The sequence below is a fragment of the Lissotriton vulgaris genome, chromosome 1_1, assembly GCF_964263255.1.
Source record: "Lissotriton vulgaris chromosome 1_1, aLisVul1.2, whole genome shotgun sequence".
Classification (NCBI taxonomy): Eukaryota; Metazoa; Chordata; class Amphibia; order Caudata; family Salamandridae; genus Lissotriton; species Lissotriton vulgaris.
Window position 1 is genome coordinate 849393171 of NC_141685.1, and position 20915 is coordinate 849414085.

General features: G+C 44.9%; 1 protein-coding gene across 1 annotated transcript in view; it reads right to left on the bottom strand.

Moving 5' to 3' along the window:
- Window positions 1-20915, bottom strand: part of KIF14 (kinesin family member 14) — a 625766-nt gene that overhangs the window by 111841 nt on the left and 493010 nt on the right. Inside the window, exon 27 of the mRNA XM_086957758.1 lies at window positions 5130-5252. Within this exon, the coding sequence (XP_086813884.1) occupies window positions 5130-5252 (123 nt within the window). The remainder of the gene's footprint in view (window positions 1-5129; window positions 5253-20915) is intronic.

Below are 20915 nucleotides of genomic sequence, written 5' to 3' on the forward strand. Positions count from 1 at the left end.
AGAACTGCAGCTGCCCTAAGCATTACCATGGCGTAGGAATCAGATTCCTCTGTAGTATGTTCTGTGATGAGAGGAGACCCATTCAGGGGACGTATAAACACCAGTAGCCTACTGTAGTTCGGTGTACCAATTATCTTCCTGTAGGGTTGAGTCAACTCATCACACAGGTCATTGTCAGAATCTGTCCCGAAAAGGGAATGTAGTGTGTGCAGTTGTGCTTATGAGATTGACAAAAAAAAAAAAGAGAAGGGCGGTGGGGGTGGAGAGGCACCTTGGGAGGAATTGGATGCAACTTCAATTGATGGGATCGATGTCTGAGAGCCCAGGGCCAGCATAGGTCATGGTGCCAGAAGCAGATTCGGAAAAGAAAGCTGGAGGCACGATGGGCTCCTAGGATCCAACTAGTGTCAAGGGTGAACCCGTTAGAGGTATTCCAGACAGAATGCCTCTCAACTCCTAGGGAACTGAAAAAGCACAAGAGAGAGTTGGTAAGGATCAGAAGAGCCGGAGCATATCCATACAAAACTCTTCAATCTATTGTGGCATGTCTGAAGTCCTCAGAAACTCAGGTTATGTCAGAACCAAGTGAGGGGTCGGGAGAATTTGGGAACAAGATCGAAAAGTGTGCCTCCACCCTCGCGCCAGCTCAGGCAAATGAGTGGCACGAGGGAGCAGAATTCAACTCAGATTTCTTGAGCTGCATCTTACACATACCTTATTATTTTGACCCAGAGAAAGATTGACCTTTCAAGCAGATTCAATCAATCAATCAATCAGGGACTTTGTAAAGCGCACTACTCACCCGTTAGGGTCTCAAGGCGCTGGGGTGGGGGGTGGGGGGGGCATCGCTACTGCTCGAACAGCCAGGTCTTGAGTTGTTTCCTGAAGGCGAGGTGGTCCTGGGTCAGCCGGAGGTGGGTGGGGAGGGAGTTCCAAGTCCACACGATGAGGACTTCCGTCTTGACTGAGTTCAGTTTCAGACGGCTGAGCTTCATCCATTCCACAACGTCCTTCATTCCTTCCTGGAGGCTGGCTCTGGTGGTGTCCGGGTCGTTGGTGAGGGAGAGGATCAGCTGCATGTCGTCGGCGTAGGAGATGATGTTGAGGTTGTGTATGCGTGCGATGGCTGCGAGGGGGCTCATGTAGACATTGAAGAGGGTGGGGCTGAGCGAGGATCCTTGTGGGACGCCGCAGATCACTTCGGTAGCCGCAGACCGTAACGGGGGGAGGCGGACTCTCTGGGTTCTACCGGCGAGGAAAGAGATGATCCACTCCAAGGCCTTTCCCTGGATTCCGATGTTGCTGAGGCGCTGTATCAGGGTGTGGTGGCATACCGTGTCGAAGGCTGCTGAGAGATCCAGGAGGATGAGTGCGGTGGTTTCCCCGTTGTCGTGCATAGACCTGAGTGGGAACAGGACCGAGACTACACTATGGATGCAGACCGTGACTTGGAGAGGTTCCATCAATGAGTCTTTTTGTGCTTGGTGACCTAGAGCCTTGTCTTGTGACCCCTGATGGCCTTCTAGTTCATCGACGTGTAGTCAATGCAGGTATCGAAGTTGAGGGCTAACCCCAGACACCATAGGAATACCTGAGGGGGATCTGACACAGACATTTGTGAACAACAGTCCCTACAGGTCTTGAAACCAGACGTTTTTGGGGGTGACATTCCTTGCATACTGGAAAAAATTGTGAAGCTAGTTCTCTGAGAAACCTGAAGGAAGCTCTGGACAGGCTTCTTGTGGTGCGGAAAGAAAGGAACTGACATTAGTGTGCAGGTGTGGTGCCCATATGGGCCCTGTATGCAATTTCCGGAGAATAACATTGTCAGTGCAGAGATACTACTGAAAGGTTTCTAGATCCAGTCTGGGGAATATTCGAAAGGTGAAGAATCTTCTAGCTGTAATTACGCTTCGTTGTCTGCCTTTCAAATTGGCTGCTGGCTCTGGTAACAGTTGTGACATCATAACTACTGAAATAACTAATTAAAGTTGAAAAGCTATATAATTTCGTTATTACAGGGTGTAATAAGGAAATTAGAAACCGGCTTTTATACCCAGGTTGTAGACCCTCTTGCATAATTAGGTTCTTAGGCCCACTCATGGTAGTATAATTAATAAGTACAAGGACAGGAAAGTATAGGTGGCCTCTTTAACAGTATTATGGAAGTTTGAACATGAATCTATGAAATATGACAATGACGATGATGAAGAACAGTAGATACTGTTAACTACAGTTTCCTATGAATTGTTTTTATAAAAATACAAAATCAAATGCCTGAATTAGACTGGTAAACACTAGAATAAGCATTTAAGACTGCCGGATTAAGACTCACTTTACTGAACAGAGCCTTACACACACTGCTATTCACACTCTGGATTTGGCGCCCTATGGATATAAAAGCAGCATTGCTTTATAAACCTAAGATGCCTATTGTGAGAGAGAACCTGGTTAGACATTTGTGAAGAAAAAGTTACTTACCTTTGGTAAAGCTTTTATGGTAGATACTCTAACTGGTGATACCTCCCCTTTTAAATACCCCCAGCACTCCACTGGCTCCAGAAACCTTCCCTACCATAATCTCACATGCATCAGGTTGTTGTGCCAAGGACTCCACGGCAGCTTCAAGCCGCCTCGGAAGTGAGTATATTAGGCGCCACCCAGCATGCTGATGCACCATCAGACATGGAGCAACTAAAATAATTGGTGGCCAAAGGTTTCATAGTATCTACATTGGAATCTTCAGACTTAACTAAAGTCCACTTCACAGGAAGGGGATGAGAGATGGTGGTGAAAAATGTATGTTACAGAAGATAAGTAGCTTGATCTTATGATGGATAATTCTAACTGTGGAATCCTCATCTTCTGTAAAGATACCCAAGCAGTACCCCCACCAAAGGTGATGAGTCTGAGAAATCCCTGCAGGACTGAGCTGGCAAAATGACACTCCCTAAGGACCTGAGAGTCAATTCAGTACTGGCAGTTAAAAGTGTGGATGGATGGACGCCATTGTAGCAGCTTGGCAGATACCCAACACAAGAATACTCGTAGCTAAAGCTGTAGTAACAACTTTGGCTTTGATGGAATGAGCCCAAAGGCCCTCAGGAGGCCTAGTTTTGTCCAAGGAATAGCAAGTCATGATCCAGAGGACGATCCATTTCAAAAGGGTCAGTTTGTGAACTGCTGTTCCTTTCCATTCACTGGTGAATCCAAACAAAGGCATGGTTGCCTAATCAATATAGAAGTTCAGGCCGTAGTGGCCTAATTAGTAAAGCCTTTGGTCCTCCTTCGAGGCATGTGGGGGAGAGTAGACCACCACCCCGACATGAAAGGCCTACATCAATTTCGGAAGAAAGTATTCTGGAGTCCAAAGTATCGATTTGTTATGGAAGAAAGTCTTATATGGAAGTTGCACTAACAACATTTGCAATTCATCGACAAAATGCACAGGAGTAATTGAAATGAGGTAAACATTCCTAAGGGTCAGCAACCTTAAATAACAACTGTGCATGGGTTCAAAAGGCATGCACATTAAGAAAGAACCAACGTTTTCAGTAATCCTAGTGAGAGATCAGCTCCTCCACTTTTAGCATCTTCACTCAATGTGTTGCTGACATCTATGTATAACGCAAAGGTTTATACACTGGGGCACAACTCAATACCCTCATTGTTAAGAGATCACCTTCTTCAAATGAGATTTCAAAAACTATTGATTTTGTTCCATTTAGATCCTTTATTGTCAATTACTCTCAGTTTTCATTATTACAAGCTTCTCACACGTGATGGGTGCTATTTCAAAATGGGTACATTTTATTGGGTTTGTTCAACACATTAAAAAATATCTGAATTCAGTGTTTTAATGCACACCTTCCAACATTTGTTTTGCAACATATGCTGTTTCTTTAAAGCTAAAAGCAGAAAACAAAATGTAAAACATCACATTTATAAAAAGACAGCAACTTATCAGTTTAATAAAGGACAACTTGCTGTTGGGTTAGCTAACCAGATACAACCCATAGGAAGTCAAGAGAGCCACAAGCTAACTTAAGAAGGCCTCAGAAAATCAAAGTCCATTATCTAGTCCTTCAAGGTAGCGGCCACTGCAATGCTAAATAAAGCAGAAAAGAATGCAGAACTCAGAAAAATTCCCTTCACAAGATGTTTGGTAGAAAATCAGAGATAAAAGCATCCACTATGGGAAATTGGAGAAGTCATTCACCACATTGGCTGCAGTGCAGAACAAACAAACAGCGAAGTGGATGGACTACAAATACTTTACAATAAATATATCTATATTTTCACATTGCTCTGCATAATATATTACTAGGGACTTCCAAACCAACTAAGGGGATTAATTCAAGTATGAAAATAATTGAAAGATTCAATGATGGAAAACTTTATATGCAAGTACTGAACACAGCTTTCAGCATGTTCCCTATTTATACTCTTTTTCTCATTTTCAGAAATCCATTTCAACACCCATTGCTACTTGGCACATACTTTTTAGCAGCCTGCATATGAATTGCATTGCCATTATAGTATAAAGGTGCCTCAGTATCATCAAAATGGAGGCAAAGACTTGGCTTAGAGAGGCACAAATCAATCCAAACGGGTAACTCAAATGTCGACCATAAAAATAAAAAATAATAAAATGTAGTCCCAAATTAACCTCTGGCTAAGAGGCAACCCTGAAAAACTGGTACTCTTGTGATCTTTAAATCACCCAGGAGCACCCGTGTCACTCCTTCCTTCAGACAAAGGAAATTTTTGGGTTACTACTTCAATAAATGGGATCCACACCCCTTTTGCAGCAGTTATGGGCAGACACCGCCCCCACAGAGGCTATGATGTTGTCACTCCTCCCACAGCTCAAACCGAAAATAAACAGAACCTTGCATATTATGCATGAATACCAAACAATGTAGGTCCGACATTGTCGTAAATAGACGGTTTTATTCTGTTAAAAAGCTGTGGCATTTGCAAATATATGTATAATAGGTAAAATCAAAAAAGTGCTTTTTACACTCTGGAAAACTAGTAAAGACAATGAATTATAAATGCGTCTGTTTTCTAAAGCACAAAAATAGAAATTGATGTAATGTAGAATATATAAATCATGCATCATTTACCTCACTCTGCGGAAAATGGCCAAGAAGTTCTTCCTCCATGTCCTCTAATTTCTTTGTAGTAATATCCAGCAGACTATGCAATCCCGCAGCTATTCCTTCATAAATGGCATGAATAAAACTTTTCTAAAAGAAGCATTAAAATGTGTTATCGTAAAATACATTGTAGGTATGAAGTTATGAACCAAGTTCATAATTAGTTCTATACCCAACTCATAAGCTTAACCGCTAAATGACCGTTTTCCAAAATCATATTATCCTTCAAACCATGCCTTTAAATTGTTGTCAGAACACCCATTCTTCTACTGGATGCTTAGCAGAGGTTCCACAATTGTAGAAAAACTCGATAGCAATGCATCCTCATACTGGAGCCGGGTCAGATGAGCCAACGATGAGCATCTATTAGCAGCAGGGCACACCCACAACCTTTTTACAAACTGAACATCCACATCCAAGAAGAACGTTCCTGAAAACATATTAAACCAAGGCCCTCCCTCCCATGATCACAGTAAGATATCCTTTCCTCTAGTGGAATGAGCCGGCATCTCCATAGAGGATTCATTTCCTTCTAGTTTATGGCACAGTTTCACATCAAACACAATCTTTCTGCCTCGCCCTTCTCATCACAGAGAACCCACAGTAATGGCTTCTCTCATATGATCTCAGATGCACAAGGTGATCATTTTAAGGCTCGTATGATAAATGCACTTCTCTGCCTTAGTATGTTGTGGAATAAAAGGCTAATGAAAGAAGGCTAATGAAAGAAGACCAGTCGCTGAATTCTCAGGCTAAAGGGAACTTTGAGGTTACCATTGGTCAAGCAGGAGACTTCCAACTTTTTCTTTTTTTTTCTACTTATGGTCATTGAAAATCCTACTGAGCTACTATTATTGTTAGTGTGGTAATAGTGATCACATTAGACAAGATTAAATTAGTGATCACCCCATGTAAGATTACCAGCAGTGATCAGCTCAGGGCATCCAGCAGAGATACCAGGAGTAATGTAAAAACAAAAGGCGTTGGAAAGGCTCTCTATGGGTAAGACATAACAGCCATAGTTACAAGGCCCATGATACCAAGGTAAAAAGCTTCCCTCATGCATCAAGAATTATCACTCAAGAATCATCTTTAAATATATCATAACCTAACGTATTTGTAAAGCGTACATTTACACTGAATGGTATCCGTAGCATCCTCCCCAGCCCGGTAGCAATGTAATTGAATTCATGCCGCACACGGAGCTCGATATTACACATCTTTATTCTCTTGATTGTAACTGCTAACTGAAACGTACTGCTTCAATAATTTTATCAACCATACCCAATCACTTACATTACTAGACTACGGAGACCAATACGGACCATAGGGGTCCCATGCGCTATAATACACAAGTCACTACAGTATCTTACTGCTGAAATAACAGGTTTATTGTTACACAAGTTTGCTGTAGGAATGGTTGGATTGGAAATGCAACCATTTTTCTCCAAATTACAGCTTATCAGTTCTGAAAATAAACACATTTTCATCTCAAATACTCGCTTTTCAATTTTGGTATAAATGTGATAGTTCAACCAAACAAAAGCTTTAAATGGAATAAGCTCTTGTTCACACAGGAACGTTATTTACAGGTAGCTGGAGAGCTACCAGTAGCTCATGAGCTACTCACTGAAGAAGTTGGGGTAACACTCGTACGACGTTGTCCAGCAAAAAAGTTAGAAATTGGATTTTCGCAAAACACCTAAAGTTGACCTATTCTCTTGCCAGATGTAGCAGCAAATGAAAAAAAAACAATATTCAGCACAAAAAGTTTCAGATTGAAAGGCAAAACTATTAAAAAGGAAAAAATAACTTGAACTCCCATGAACATGGGTCAGCACAAAAGAATGCTTGTGTACGTCTTTGCTTTTTGGCCAGGTTTAATTTCCAGAAAGAGCAGAGAGCTGTTTCTGGTTGTGTGACATACATCCAAGATTGTCAACTTCTCACAGTTCTAGAATTATTCTTAGGAGAATTAAGGCCTTTAGTGTAACGTGAACATATTTAAAGTAATGCAGACTTCAATGGGGAGACAATGAATGAGGATATGTGATTTATGGTATTATTTCATCATGCATATGGCCAGTCATGATGCAGAGTTTACGATCATGCCTGGGGGTGGCAAGGAAGCATTAGGGGGATTTTCTGAGGCGGTGTGCAACTATCTTAATGAACTACTGACCAGGCGTATATGGGACACTTTAGTGTGCTGGTACAAACCAGATTTCGAGACTTTGTTGTGTGGCCTTATGCAGATAGGCGGGAGAAAGGGTTAAATTAAAGGACATGCTCAAGTGAAGGCAGATTCACCTACTGGTGTAGCGATTGAGGCCTACGTGTGTGTGCAGTTGGCTACAAGCCTACTACCACTTGTAGCACAAGTTACTTACCTTCGGTTTGGGGTTTCCGGATCCAGTCTGACGCCTATATTCTGAGGTAAGGAATCTAACACTAACCTGTTTCTCTCAGATTTGCAATATACAGTTGGGAACATGTACTATACTCACCGTTAGGTCAGAGCATGAACAAGTACGACTAGTGTGTTCTAAATAAACAGACTGGAAAAAAACTAAAAATGGACTATGATGACAACTATTATTAACAATTGGTAGAAAGGAGCATACAATTGGAAGTGCTCTAAAAACTAGCATCACACAACCTGAGAAACATATTGGCTGAACTGGCATGCTTTTGATGAAGTTGATTGGAAAAAATAAAGAATCAAGATTGAAAATTGTTGTGGTAGTTTTGGTGCATTCTGAATTTGCACCTTCGAGATGAAGGCTAGATTGCTGTGTCATAGATCTTGTGATTTATTTATATTTTTTTTGACAATGTGAAGTTTTAATAATCCAGTCAGAAAAGTGTGCTGTTTTAGTTGTCTTTAGGAACTATTAGCATACCGTACTCTTCATCTGGTGAATGATTTAAAAAAAAAAATTTTTATTGCAATAACCAGCTCCATAAAATCGCACATCAGGTGGCATTGGAAGTTCATTGGGAAATACAATCATAATCAATCGTAGATTCACTATAACCAAGTTGGCCTACACACAGAGAGCAAGTCCCAGGCCATCCATCCATATAATATTAAAGGCGCCCCAAATCCCTCAGGACCAAAACCACCCATTTGCAAAACAACTTCCACCGCACGCTCCCTCCCTATCCCTCCGACTCCAGCATATGCCCCTCATGATTAATAGCAGTAGTCTGTTCGGCTCAGGGGGGTGAAGTAATCCACAACATCATCAAAAACAGAGCATACATGAATATAAATCCGTGAATATACATCTCATTAATCAAGTGTTAATCCAGACTGAGTGTCCATCAATTCCCCCCTGTAACGCCTCCATGCCTCCCATATTTTCTCCCACTTCTTGGGGCAACCCCGGCTCTTATAGATAACTTTCTCCGCCCTCTGACACCAGTCCAAGTCCCGCTCCCACTCTTTCACCGTTGGCAAAAGATCACTTCCCCATAACCTTGCTATATTTATTTTGGCCACCATACTCGCTAGAGCAGCCATATCTTGTTCCATTTTGGCCAAGTGTTGTCACTCGTTACTCCTAAAACATGCCATCGGGCCTCCAGCTGGACCTCTGTACCCACCACTTCTGACATGATGCCCGCCAACCTAGTCCAGTATGCCCGGATCCTGGTGCAGTCCCACAAAATGTGAAAGAAGGTGCCCTCCTCTCCACATCCCCTTATGCAAAACCGTGAGTCTACATACCATGTCCGATACTGTATTGTGCGTGAAGTGTATGACCGGTGTAGGACCCGTAATTGAACCAACCTAAACCTGGCACGGATCGCCACCTCCCGGGGACATTGTAAAGCCTCACCCCAGTCGTCATCCTCCAGCAACCCAACATCCGACTCCCACTTTTCTCGCAGAGGTCCCAGTGGGTCCGGGAGGTTATTAATGAGCTTTTATACGTGAGGGAGATGGCTTTATCGATCATGGGGTCCATCAATAACCTGTCTTCCAGCGGGGCGAACTCAGGTAGTTGGACCCCTGTCGCATGTGGTGATGCAAGGCGTGTCTAAGCTGTTGGTAATGTAAAAACTCACTGCTCCCCATGTGAAATTCTGTCTGTAGTGTCGGAAAGCCCACCATATCCCCCCTTCTCCAAACGTCCCCTAGCACATCAATACCGATTAGAGTCCACTGACGAAGACCCTGTAGTTTCGCCACCTCCGGGAGGAAGTTCCCAGCCCATAATGGGGTTTGTGCCGTGAGTTTCGCCTCCCATCCCAGTAGTTTTGTTGCCCGCTTCCAGACCCCTACCACTACCGCCGTTTGGGGCGGCAAGGGCCGACCACGCCTGCCCTTAGTATAAAGAGCTGCTAAGTAAGTATCGCAACCAAGGACCATGCGGTCCACCCTGTACGCTGGATCTTCCATCGGGGCAAATACCCATCCATTGATATTAACTAGTTGTGTCGCCCAATAGTAGAGACGGATATCCGGGACAGCTAGTCCTCCCTCATATGGCCCCCGCTGTAACTTCTTAAGAGCTATTCGCGGGCAACCCTCATTCCACTATATGCGCTCCTCCCAGCACCCTCCCAGATCTATGCCCCACACCCTAGTGTCCGTCCGGATCCAGTGTGCCAGCGGTTCCAGTGCCAAGGCGAACAGGGTTGGTGACAGGGGGCAACTCTAACCCTTGCAAGTGGCTCAGTATACATCAGCCGCACCCATGAGCAGAAATTCCCCCCCAAAGCCCAGTTTCTCCAAAACCGCGTATATGTATTGCCACTCCATGCTATCATAAGCCATATCGGCATCGAGGGATAATAGGGCTGCCGGTATGTCGGGTCGTATAGCCAGCGCCTGCATCATACCGAACAGGCGCCGCAGATTCAGCTGCGTGCTTCCATGGGGCATAAAGCCCGACTGGTCCGGGTGGATCAGGGATTGGATAACCGCCCCCAGTCGTGTGGCCAGGATCTTTCCAAGGACCTTCGTTTCGTAATTAAGATGGGTCTAAATGAGATGCACACGTCTTGCGGTTTGCCGGCTTTATGAATAACTACGATCGGGCCGACTTTAGGTCCCGTGGAAGCTTTCTAACCTCTTTTGCCTCGGTGAATATGCGCAGCATGTGGGGTGCAACTCTACCCGAGACACACCCAAACGCCTCTGCCGGGAATCCGTTGGGGCCCGGCGCCTTTCCCACCTGTAAGTCCCCCATGGCCTCTTCCACCTCCTTGACAGTTATATCGGCCTCCAGAATGTCCCTATCCGCCCGATCCAAGGCAGGCAACTGGAGAGGAGCCAGGAAGTCCCGGCATTCCTGCTCTCACCTGGCAGTTTGAGACCAGTATATAGCCTCATAATAGAGCGCAAACTCCTCCGCTATACCCTTGCTCGTATCTCGCACAGTCCCGTCCGTTAGTCTAATCCCAGGCACCCAGTTGCGATCCCTATATCGCATCTCCAGCAAGGCAATCTTCCAATTGGCCTTGTTCCCTAGATCATACACCTGCCTTTGGGTGGCCAGAGCAAGCGATCTCGCCTGGTCGGTAAGCACATCCCTCACTTCTTTTTCTAGGAGCTGCATCATGTGTCGCCGGTCCCGTTCCTGCTCTTGAGTTTGCCCCATTGCCTCTTCCAAGGTGTGTAGCTCCACTTCTAGTTTGTCAATTTGTGCGTACTTGTCCTTGTGCCGTTTTCCCACCTCCGCCTGAACAAAGTCCCTGGCCACAGTCTTATATGCCTCCCACACTATACCATGGGATCTGACTGAACCTACATTGTCTGCGAAATATTGGTCTACTGGCTCTCGGAACTGCTCCTGAAATTCCTGATCCTTGAAGAGAAATGTGTCAAGCCTGGGGGGGTTAGTCCATTCGCGCTCTGGACCCCGCAGTTGTACTCCTGCCGGACAGTGGTCAGAGATCCCCCTCGCCTTATGATACCTACCCTGGTAAAGGCCCATGTGTCCAGTCTGTGTGAATATGGAATCGATCCTGGACCCTGAGCCATGAGCTCCGGATATATGTGTGTATTGCTGAATGTGGGGGTTGTGTGCTCTCCAGAGATCCACCAGGCCCATTGCATGCACAAAATCCCGGAGGTGGGACCTCCCCCCTCTAGCTGGTGGCACCTGTGACCTATCAAGGTCCCTAGCCTTGACCTCATAGATCTTGTGACTTTTGTTTCCTTTCCATGACTATCTTTTTTGGTTATGGGCATATCATGTGTTACCAGAATTATTCAGAAAGTGAATGTTTATGATAGTGTCAAGAGTGCATTTTTTAAAATATCTTTTTGTTCTGTACATATGATCAAGCTTATGTGAATATATTTATGGAGCCCAATCATTGAAACATCATTTAATGTTTGGATTGTTTTTGTGAAATAGTTAAGCTTTTAGGAGGCCACAAATTGGTATTTCATATTGTTGTCTTTTCAAAACAATACTGTCTAACAGAATGAAAGGGGCTGAAAGGACAGGTCTTCCCCTTTGTTAAATTGTTACTTTGATGACTTTCAACAAACAACTTGATTTATCTTATACAAACTGAGCCCAGCTTTAGTTTAGTTTATTTTTTTTATAGCATTGGTTAATTAAAATCTTAGCAGTCCACACATCAATATAAAATTTATAAAAAATACATGTATACCTTGATTTATATTTCCTTAAAAACGTGGTGCACATGTTTTAAAATCGAACGATTACTAAGTGAAATAGATACAGTTTATTTACGATAGGAGTAAAAAGGGGTAACGCCCAATCTGGTGGCAGCCCCAGTGTCCATAGCTCTGACAGTCTGTTGTATAGTCTTAACGACTGAAGTTAGGGTCAGGGCGTTAAGGGGGTCGAGGAGAGTTACCGGACAAGGTGGCTTGGGCGGTGGCAGTTAGGCTTAGACTGCGGCAGAAAGCTTTATTTGGGCAGTTTTCATGAAGCGGACGATGCTGCAGATTAATTTAACGTTGGTCCCGCTGAAACAGGCCTTTACTGCCTGTCGACAAGACCTAATATGCATTTCATTTATATGTGGTTTTAACAGCTCTCTCCTCTCCCGCTCTAGGAACTTGCATATGCATAGGAGATGCAGCATGTCTTTATTTGTTGGTCATATGACCCGTTCTGGTAAAAAATTATCCCAAGATATTTATAGTTTTGACGACTTCGAGTTCTCTCTTGCCCAGCTGCCATTTCAATCGTTTTTTTGTGATGCGTTGGTCTAGCACCATTATTTTCGATTTTTCTAGGTTAATTTCTAACCCGTTTGTTGAGGCAAATTTGTTCGTAGTATGAAGTAGGTGTTGTAGGCCGACTGGTGTTTGACTAATTAAAATCAGGTCGTCGGCGTACAATAGGTTTGAAAGCGGAAGGCCTCCCAATTTTGGGGCATGATGATTACTGTTGTCGAGTTCGGTTGAGAGATCGGCCACAAAAAGGTTGAATAAGGTGGGGGCCAGAACGCAGCCCTGCTTTAAGCCTCTGGAGGTTTGGATCCGCCTGGATAAGGTTGTGCCATTCCCCAGTTTAATTTGGACCCACGTCTCAGAATGTAGTAGAATGAGTTGGCTCAGGAGGGCGGAAGGTATTTCCCATTGAGATAGCTTTGACCATAACTTTCCTCGATCTATACTGTCGAAGGTGGCCTTGTAGTCGATGAAACTGACAAATAATGGTTTTCTTGCTGCTTTTGTTGAGTCGGCTAGAAGGAAAGAGCCAAGATGTTTGTGGTGGTTCCTAGGTTTGCGTGGAACCCAGTTTGATTGATTGGGATTAAGGACTTTTGACTTGCCCATTCCCGAAGGTCGGCTAGGACGAGGCCTGCGTAATACTTGGCCTCAATGTCAATGAGAGCGATGAGCCTATAGTTTTTTGGGTTGCTCTTACAGCCTTTTTTATAAATAGGCGAGATGATAGAGCCTTTTCAGGAATCTGGGATTGTTCGTGTTATGGTGATATTGTCAAAGAGCGGTTGTAGTGCGCCGGACCAGTACTGTCGGTCTTGTTTGTATAAGGTTGGAGGCAGGCTGTTTGGCCCAGGGGCACCCTCGTGGTGACTTTGCTGAATTCTGCCCTCGATCGTTTTTAGAGAGGAACTGGGTCGTTGTTCATTACTGTGTGAGGGGGTGGAGGGAATGCAAAAGGAGGCTCGACTGGTTTTTGCAGATTACTTTGGACGTCTGCGTTGAAATAATTTTGCAGATGGGTTGTCCAGACGTCCTCCGCTATATGTGAGTTGATCCTGGGGGCCGATGGATTTTCAATGCTCTTGACAGTTTTCCAGAATCTTGCACTATTTTTCGTATTTGCATTGTGAAGTAGTTTGGCCCAGAGTGATTCCGCGTGGTCCTTTTTTGCACGCCAGATAATTTTCCTTTTCCTTATTCTGAGATTTCTTAGTGCATCTACAGTGCCGGCAGATGCGCTGTTTTGACGAGTTGCGCGAATTGCTCTGTTTATATCGCCCGTTGGTTGTCCTAGTTCGGCGTCCTGGCTTGATGTCAAATAGAAGCACTCTCTTGTTCTCGCCCAAATATTTTGTTTTAGTTGGGGCCCTCTTTGTGCTGAATGTGTAGGGGCCAGTGGGGCTGGATGACCCAAAGCTTTGGAGAAGATTTCCCATGCATGGACGGTGCTTACTTCGCTGAATTTGATTTCTTCCCACAGTGTTTTTGCCGCGACCGATAGCTTTTCTGGATCGCGTATTTTACACCGAATTCTGTTGCGTTGATATCTCGTTGTTTGGTGGGGTTCTGGGTTGGCGTATGTTATGGCGGTACCCTGGATTCCAGGAGTGAGCTCCTGGGGTTGATGGTCGCTGTGGTCTGACACCCCAATCCTGAAGTCTTTAACTAAATCAAGAAGTGGGAGGGCGAGAAAGGTGTAGTCGATTGCGGTGTTAGCTGAGTTCCTGTGGAAAGTTGGGGCTTGAGGTCTGTCCCCTGGCATACGACCGTTTAGTGCTGCCAGTGAAAGACTTTCCAGTTCACTATGCAAGTCCTTAGAGATTTTTGTTGGTTTGCCCCGCTTATAATTATCCTGGGAGGTTTTCCCCACATGCTTGATTTTTATCGTCTTCTACGTTGCATTCGTCCGTTGTCCCCCCATGGAACATATTGAAATCTCCAGTTAGGATGTAACTCACACTTTCGTCCTCCGTTATTAGCTGGGTGAGTTCGCGTGTCAGCTGCCTAGCGCCAGTCCTCTTGCTCTGGGGATGAATATAGATGTTTACCAGAGTGGTATGTTGTTGGGTGTTTTGACCCCGTATTTCAAATTGGATTGCCATTATTTCGAGGGATGGTGTGTTTTTGCTTGTGCGTTCTTTCCCTACTGTTATAGCTCCGATCGAGGCAAAAACGGTTAGTCCTCCTTTGCAGTGACCATAGTTCGATCATCGGGTTGCGGGGAGATGGTAAGTCATATAGCCTTGAAGATGTGGCGGGTCCTCCATCCAAGTTTCCTGCAAACAGACTAAGTCGAAATTTTGAAGATGTAACAATAGAGACGGGTCAATAATTTTGGTCCCGAGACCGTTGATGTTCCATGAGCAGAGTTTTAGGTTCCTTCCCTTGTTTCCCTGTTCAAGGTTGGGTCATGCATTGTCGGTTCTTAAGTTTTGGATATCCAAGACCAGTCGGTTGGGGGGTAGATTTCTTCAGACCGCCTTCCCTTCCTGTTTGTAGGACTGGGTCCATCGGGCCCTGTGACCGAGGTGCTGCGCGCTCCTTTGAGGAATGTGCTGGTTTGATTGCGTTCACTCCGGTTACTTAGTAGTCGCTTGTTGGAGTTGGGTTGGATTTGAAGCAGCGGGGTCGGGTACCCAACTGGTCGGTACTGGTGCACTCTGATCCCCCAGGCTTCTAGTTGTGAAGCTTCACTGAGGATTTTTTCTGCTAGCTCGAGTGTAGCCCATTCGGTCTTGGTCGTCTCTTGTTCCGAGAAGTGCTTAAGGAATTCAAATTCTACTGACAGCAAGTCTTGGGTTTTGATCTCGGCTGGACTTCTGGTTGCTTGTAGAATTTGTTGACGTTGATTTACTGAGTTGCTACTGCCTAAGTCATTACGGTCTTGCTCTTTGGTCTGGGTATTCGTTTGAATTTTTTCTGATTTATTTTCATGACCATTGGTTGACTCCCTGTAGTAAAGTCGATCAGCGGTGTTAGTTAGAGGAGTTAGGGTTGTTTCGGTTATTGATACTAAGTTTGGTTGTACAACTGGTGGTTGTTGGTGATTAGTATCGCATACTGGAGGGGGTCTGCCTGTTTTTGGGTCGTCGCTTACGAGTGTGCTGGGTTTTTGGCCACAAATCACTTTATCCTGAATATTTTTTAGGATTTGTTTATGATCCTTGGGGGGTCGTCTTCTACTCAGACTAGGCTTCTTGGTGTCTGAGGGCTGGTTGAGCTTTGGTTCAGCTGTTGGCTTTTTGGCGTGGTTGATTCTTTAAGGTACTGCAGGAGACCATTCGGAGGGGTTGGTAAGATTTGAAGGTATGCTTTAATAGGTGAATTCTTGTACCTCCCTTTCCTCCTTTGTTTCCTTCGCTGCTTGGAGGATTGTCCTTTATTCTGCTCGACTTTGCTATCTAAAGTTATTGCTTCCTGCGTTTTTAGCTGGCTGATGATTACTGCCTTTGATTCCATGTGCTTGACCTCAGCTCTCATGGAGGACTTTGAGGGAGATGGTTTGAGTACCGTAGAGTAACTTTGCATTCCGGTTTCCAGGTCTTGGCCTGCCTCTTGGGTGTTTTGGACCATCGGGTGGGTTGCTTCTTCCTTTGTTCTTTTCCCTTGACCTTTGCTGTGGTCAAGAGGGTTGCAGGTGGTGAATGGATTAAGATTTTGGGTAGCTGGTTCGTGCACCTCTTTTTGTGACCTCATCTTAAAGCCTTTTTCAATGCTGGCTGCAGGTCCTCTAGTACAGGTAATCGTACTTTCAGTCTCAGACTTCGAACCGGAACCTATGGTTTTCAGGTCGGTAAGGAGGTCACTCATCACTGTGGGTAACGAGGCGATTTTTTCCACGATTAGGTGGCAGGTGCAGCTTGGTGGGAGTATGGTTGTGTCCCGTTGGGCCCTTTCGATAAAGTTGTTCATATCTGAGAGCTTGCGGTCAATGCTGGTAACATGTAATGCAAGACAGTGAAGAAGTGTGAGTTGGATGTCCATTTTGTCAGAGTGGTATTCCAGAGCTTTGGTGGAAAGTTGCATGGTGTTTAAGAGGGAAGCCCATACTCCTGATTCACTTGGCTCGGAATTAACGTCTGTCTTTTTGAGAGGGGTTCCCAAACCTTGTGGTGCCGCTGCTTTCTTTTCCTCGCATGAATATGTGGTGACTAGATTTTCCCATTCTTCCATTGTGAGGGAAGCGAAATTGGTGCCTCTTAAAGATGTGTCGTCTAGGTCGCCCTCCTTGTTAATCGTTGTAGGGTAATAATTCGATAAGGATGGTTCAGGGTGGAGTTCCTCCGTGGTGGACTTTGAGGTCTTATGGTCTGAGCTGTTTCGCGTGGGAGAATGATTCACTGCCGTCTCTGTGAAGGCAGTATCTTCCTTGTTGTCTTTATGCTCCTGTTCGAGTTTGTACTTATTGGATTCGTTGTTACAGTTGATGTTGTTTGAAAAGTTGGTTTTCAGAGGTTATGGGGGAATTGGCTCGCTGGGTGCCTTTGTAGTGGTTATGTCTTTGGGTGGGACAGTCGTGGAGCCTGTGAATTGAAATACGTCGAACTCTGTGGGAAGAAGAGCAGGGGGTCCGATGACTAGGGGGAGACTTGTTTGCTGGCAACGAAATAGTGTGATTTTGGGCTCCAAGGGAACCTCAGATGGATCTGCTGGTAGTTCTGTTTCGTTTGCTAGTGGAGACTGAGGAGTTAGCAAAGCTGGAGGGGCCGATGAAGGTGTGCGTTCGTCGCTTGACAGGGCCTCTTCTGGGGTGCTTTCGGTGGCTAATTTGAATTTGATTGTGGGGGATACAGTAAGTATTGGTGGTCCCGTGACATCTTTTGGGGACTCTACGGTTGAGTTGATCGGCGAGTCAGAGGGGTTTTGTCTTCTCTCCCCTGGAACGGTTGGTAGAGATGACAGACCGGTGTCATTGTCAGGTGGGGCCGGTGCGGCCACGAGGTATCCTGGAGCGCCATCTGACAGTTGGGGGTGTAGCAGGGAAGGGAGGTTCGGATGGTGGCTGGGGTTAAGGTGGAGTAGCGCACCTGTGTCTTTGATGAAGAAGAATTTGGAGTAAATTTTGTGTTGAAATGTTTTTCTCCCCTGGGGCTCAGGTTGCTTCCCAGTGAACCCGTTTCCTGCCTCTCTTGAGCTTTGGGCTAAATCCACTAGCAGGGTATCAGGTGATTCTGAATTAACTGTGATAGCCGTGTTAAAGGCATTCTCCCTTCCAGTTTCCCTTCCAGCCCGAGTGGTCGAAGTAGACAAGGTTTGCATATTGTTCTCAGGTAGCTCGTTTGGTACCTTAGGGTTCTTGGTTTTCTTTTTCGTGGTGTTAGTAGTGGAGATTGCAACTCGCCTCACCCTGCCGGACCTCATTGACAACTTGGCTCCTTATGTGATTAATTAAATTGAGGTACTTAAATTCTTAAGGTACTTGGTGGGTTTTCGGGTAGTTCGTCCTTTTGTAGCCTTTGCTGTCTTTAGTTGTCTTTAGTTGTCTTTTTACCTAATATCCTTTCCTAGATGTTGGTGTACGTCTGCGTTGCCTTCTGGTGTTTTTGGCGATGAATTTGCGTTTTTTTTTTGGGACTAATACTGAACCCACGGCTTATGTCGTTCTGAGTTGGTTGTTAAAGTTGATGCCTGTCTACCGCCGACTGCAGAGTTTTAAGTGATTAGGCAACGTTTAGGGCAATTTTGGATTTGCCTGACGTGGGCTCCTTTCTCCTTCCTTTTCTTTGTAGTTCGAGAGGCCTTCTTTATTCTGGCAGGTGGGTCACTAAAGGTTGCTCAGGTGGAGGGATTACTGTCTCGTAAGGTAATGGTTGCCGGGTCTCTCTTACAGGGGGGGCGAGGACGGGGGGTGCTGGGTACCGGGGACAAGAAAAAAGGAGCAGTGTGGCCCCTGGAGCCCGACCGCTGGTCTCCCCCTCTTACGCCGATCTTTTTGGGTGTTACGGCCAGCTATTTTCCACGCCCCCCCCTCCTCACCTCACCTCACCTCCCGGAACGGTGGTGCATAACGCGGTGATGTGTTGCAGCACGAGGAGTCCGGGATTTTGTGTGAGCTGCGGTCGCCGGGTGCAGATAGCGGCTCTCCCCCCGTGGTGCTCCCCGGGCTCTGGCTCCGACCTGAGGGGGGGGGGGGGGGGGGTAAGTTTGTTGCTGACTGCCGGTAAAGCTGGGAAAAAGCGGAGAGGGCTACGTGCGTGGTGCTTCTGCTTTCACAATCTCGATCTGGCCTTCTGGCGTTCTGATCTGCTCTGCTCAGCTGGCAAACAGATTAGAGGGAATTTTCATGCCAACGATACTACTGCAGGCCAGACAATTTCAGCACCCGCCTTAACTAAAAGCTGTATTGAGGGGTACCCCATTTACTGGCTGCTTCATTGGCTGTGTTACTCTTTTAAAATACACAGCTGCCTTTGTGACAGGAATATCACAGGGTTGCTATTAGAGAGAAACAATAGGCCATGTTGTTCTCAACTTGAAACCCTGACAAGGATTTGCTTTTTTTTATTAAACTGCTAGAGTAAGCTTAGTGGCTACAAGTAGCAAATAAAGGTGTTAGTGCTATAAATGTAATAACATTGTAAGAACCTTTTTTTACTCTTTATTCTAATTGTAGACATCTTAGCTACCATAATGCATATCTTTTGTCTGGTTACAATTCATTTTGCGTGCAGAAGATTAAGATTTTAAAATAAATCATTTAAAATGCATGTTCTGCTTTCTAGTGCACCTTAAGTGTGTTATTCCTTTATGAAAGAGGATTTGCTGTTCCACTAATTGTCCCTGTGTTGTATCATGGGATTGATCATTACCAGAAACACATCTTATGCAAACACTGCTCTGGGCATTGTGGCATGGTTGCAGTCCACCTGGTTTTCTGATTAGGGTTGGCACACTGATTTTGTCCTTAGAGCCAGGGGGTCTAGAAAACTTAAATCTGTTTGTATAGAAGGCTCTTGAGAACATATTAGCTGGATTATTTTTCTCTTATGAATGAAATAAATATAATTGAGATGTGGGACCATCTGCTAAGAGTGGTTTCCCCATTGAGATAACCATTGCCTTGCTCAGCATTGCAATACATTAAAGGGGCTATAGGTAGTTGACCTCCAGGCTGATTGCATCAATTAGAAAAAACAGTGTGATAACTGAAAATGTGATTAAATTACCCACAGTCACCTTTGTGAATTAATATCAGACCATACAAACGTCCCTAGCTTCCACAAGTCTGTCATGCGATAAAAAAGATGTCAACAGTGCCTTTTCGTAGCCAAAGGACCATTTCTTGTAGTGACATTATTTTGACTCCGTTCTGGGGGATTACACAGCTAGTTTCATGTATGAAAAGAACCCATATGTGCAATAACAATAGTCATACATGCCAAATGTTGCTATCCCGGAGACGGTCTACACAAGCAAAGATTCTATCATTCTTTCACTAAATATGCAGAGTCAGCAAGCCTGATACAGCCTAACTACACAAGCTCATGTGGCTCAATAAGAATGTAGGTTTTTTCAGGAACAGCCAACTGTGGGTCAGCTCAGCTAGTGTGATGATACATTCTTGTGTCTAGAGATGAACAGAACTACCTGCACCAACTTTAGTGTAATACTACTACTAATAGTCAAGTAAGCACTAATTGTGAACTCTATTCACCATAATGCAAAGAGGCAACCATGCTGGCACGTGAGGCAATGTGCTCCTATCTCCCTTCGGTTTAAAAAGGCTCACTTACTTAAGCCAGTGAGCCGAAAAGCTTTTGGAGATGCATCTATGCGCCTGTGTGAGGTACTGAGATGTTCTGTTTAAAAAGGCTCCCTTGAGCCAGTGAGCTGGCAAGCATTCGGAGATGCACCTGTGAGAGGTACAGAGATCCGAGAGGACTGTGGCAGCATTCTCAGCAACCCCTGATAAAATGTGTTTTTGATCTCGACTGATGGAAGCATAAAATCCAGAAACGCATGTGTCTAGAGTTGAACAGCATTCCCTGCAGCAACTTTGGTGAAATACTACTACTAATATTCAAGTAAGCGCTAATTGTAAACTGCTTTCACCATAACACGAAGGGGCGACCTGTGCTGGGATGTGAAGCAGTGTGCTCCCACCCCCCTTCTACCCTTGTGGCACTCATTGCATTAATACTAGGTTGTTTGGAAACAGAATCAAGAAAATACCTCTAAATTAGAGAAATGTACAGGACAATGGGGTCTTTCCAGAAAAAAAGGTAAAATTTCAACTCTACACAAACAAACGTTTATGTTTTTTTTTTAGATCACAAACATTCCCAGTAGTATGGTGGAAAGTTGCATCAGGTGTCCAAGCGTACAACTGGGAAAGTCAAAAGACTTGTCCCATGGGCCTCTATTCCTCGCAGGGCAGAATTCTATACAGTCTAGAATTCTGCCCAGGGGGAATGGAGCGTCCTGTGCAAATGCACGTTTTTTTCCAGGAGGAAACAATTTCCAAATGGCGAAACCTCTACCGCTGAGGCTTAAGGGAATCTGGCAATGTCTCGTAATACCATGGTTCTGTACACCGAACTGGGAGAAGGGATACAAGAACCATTTTCCATGAATGAAGGAATCCA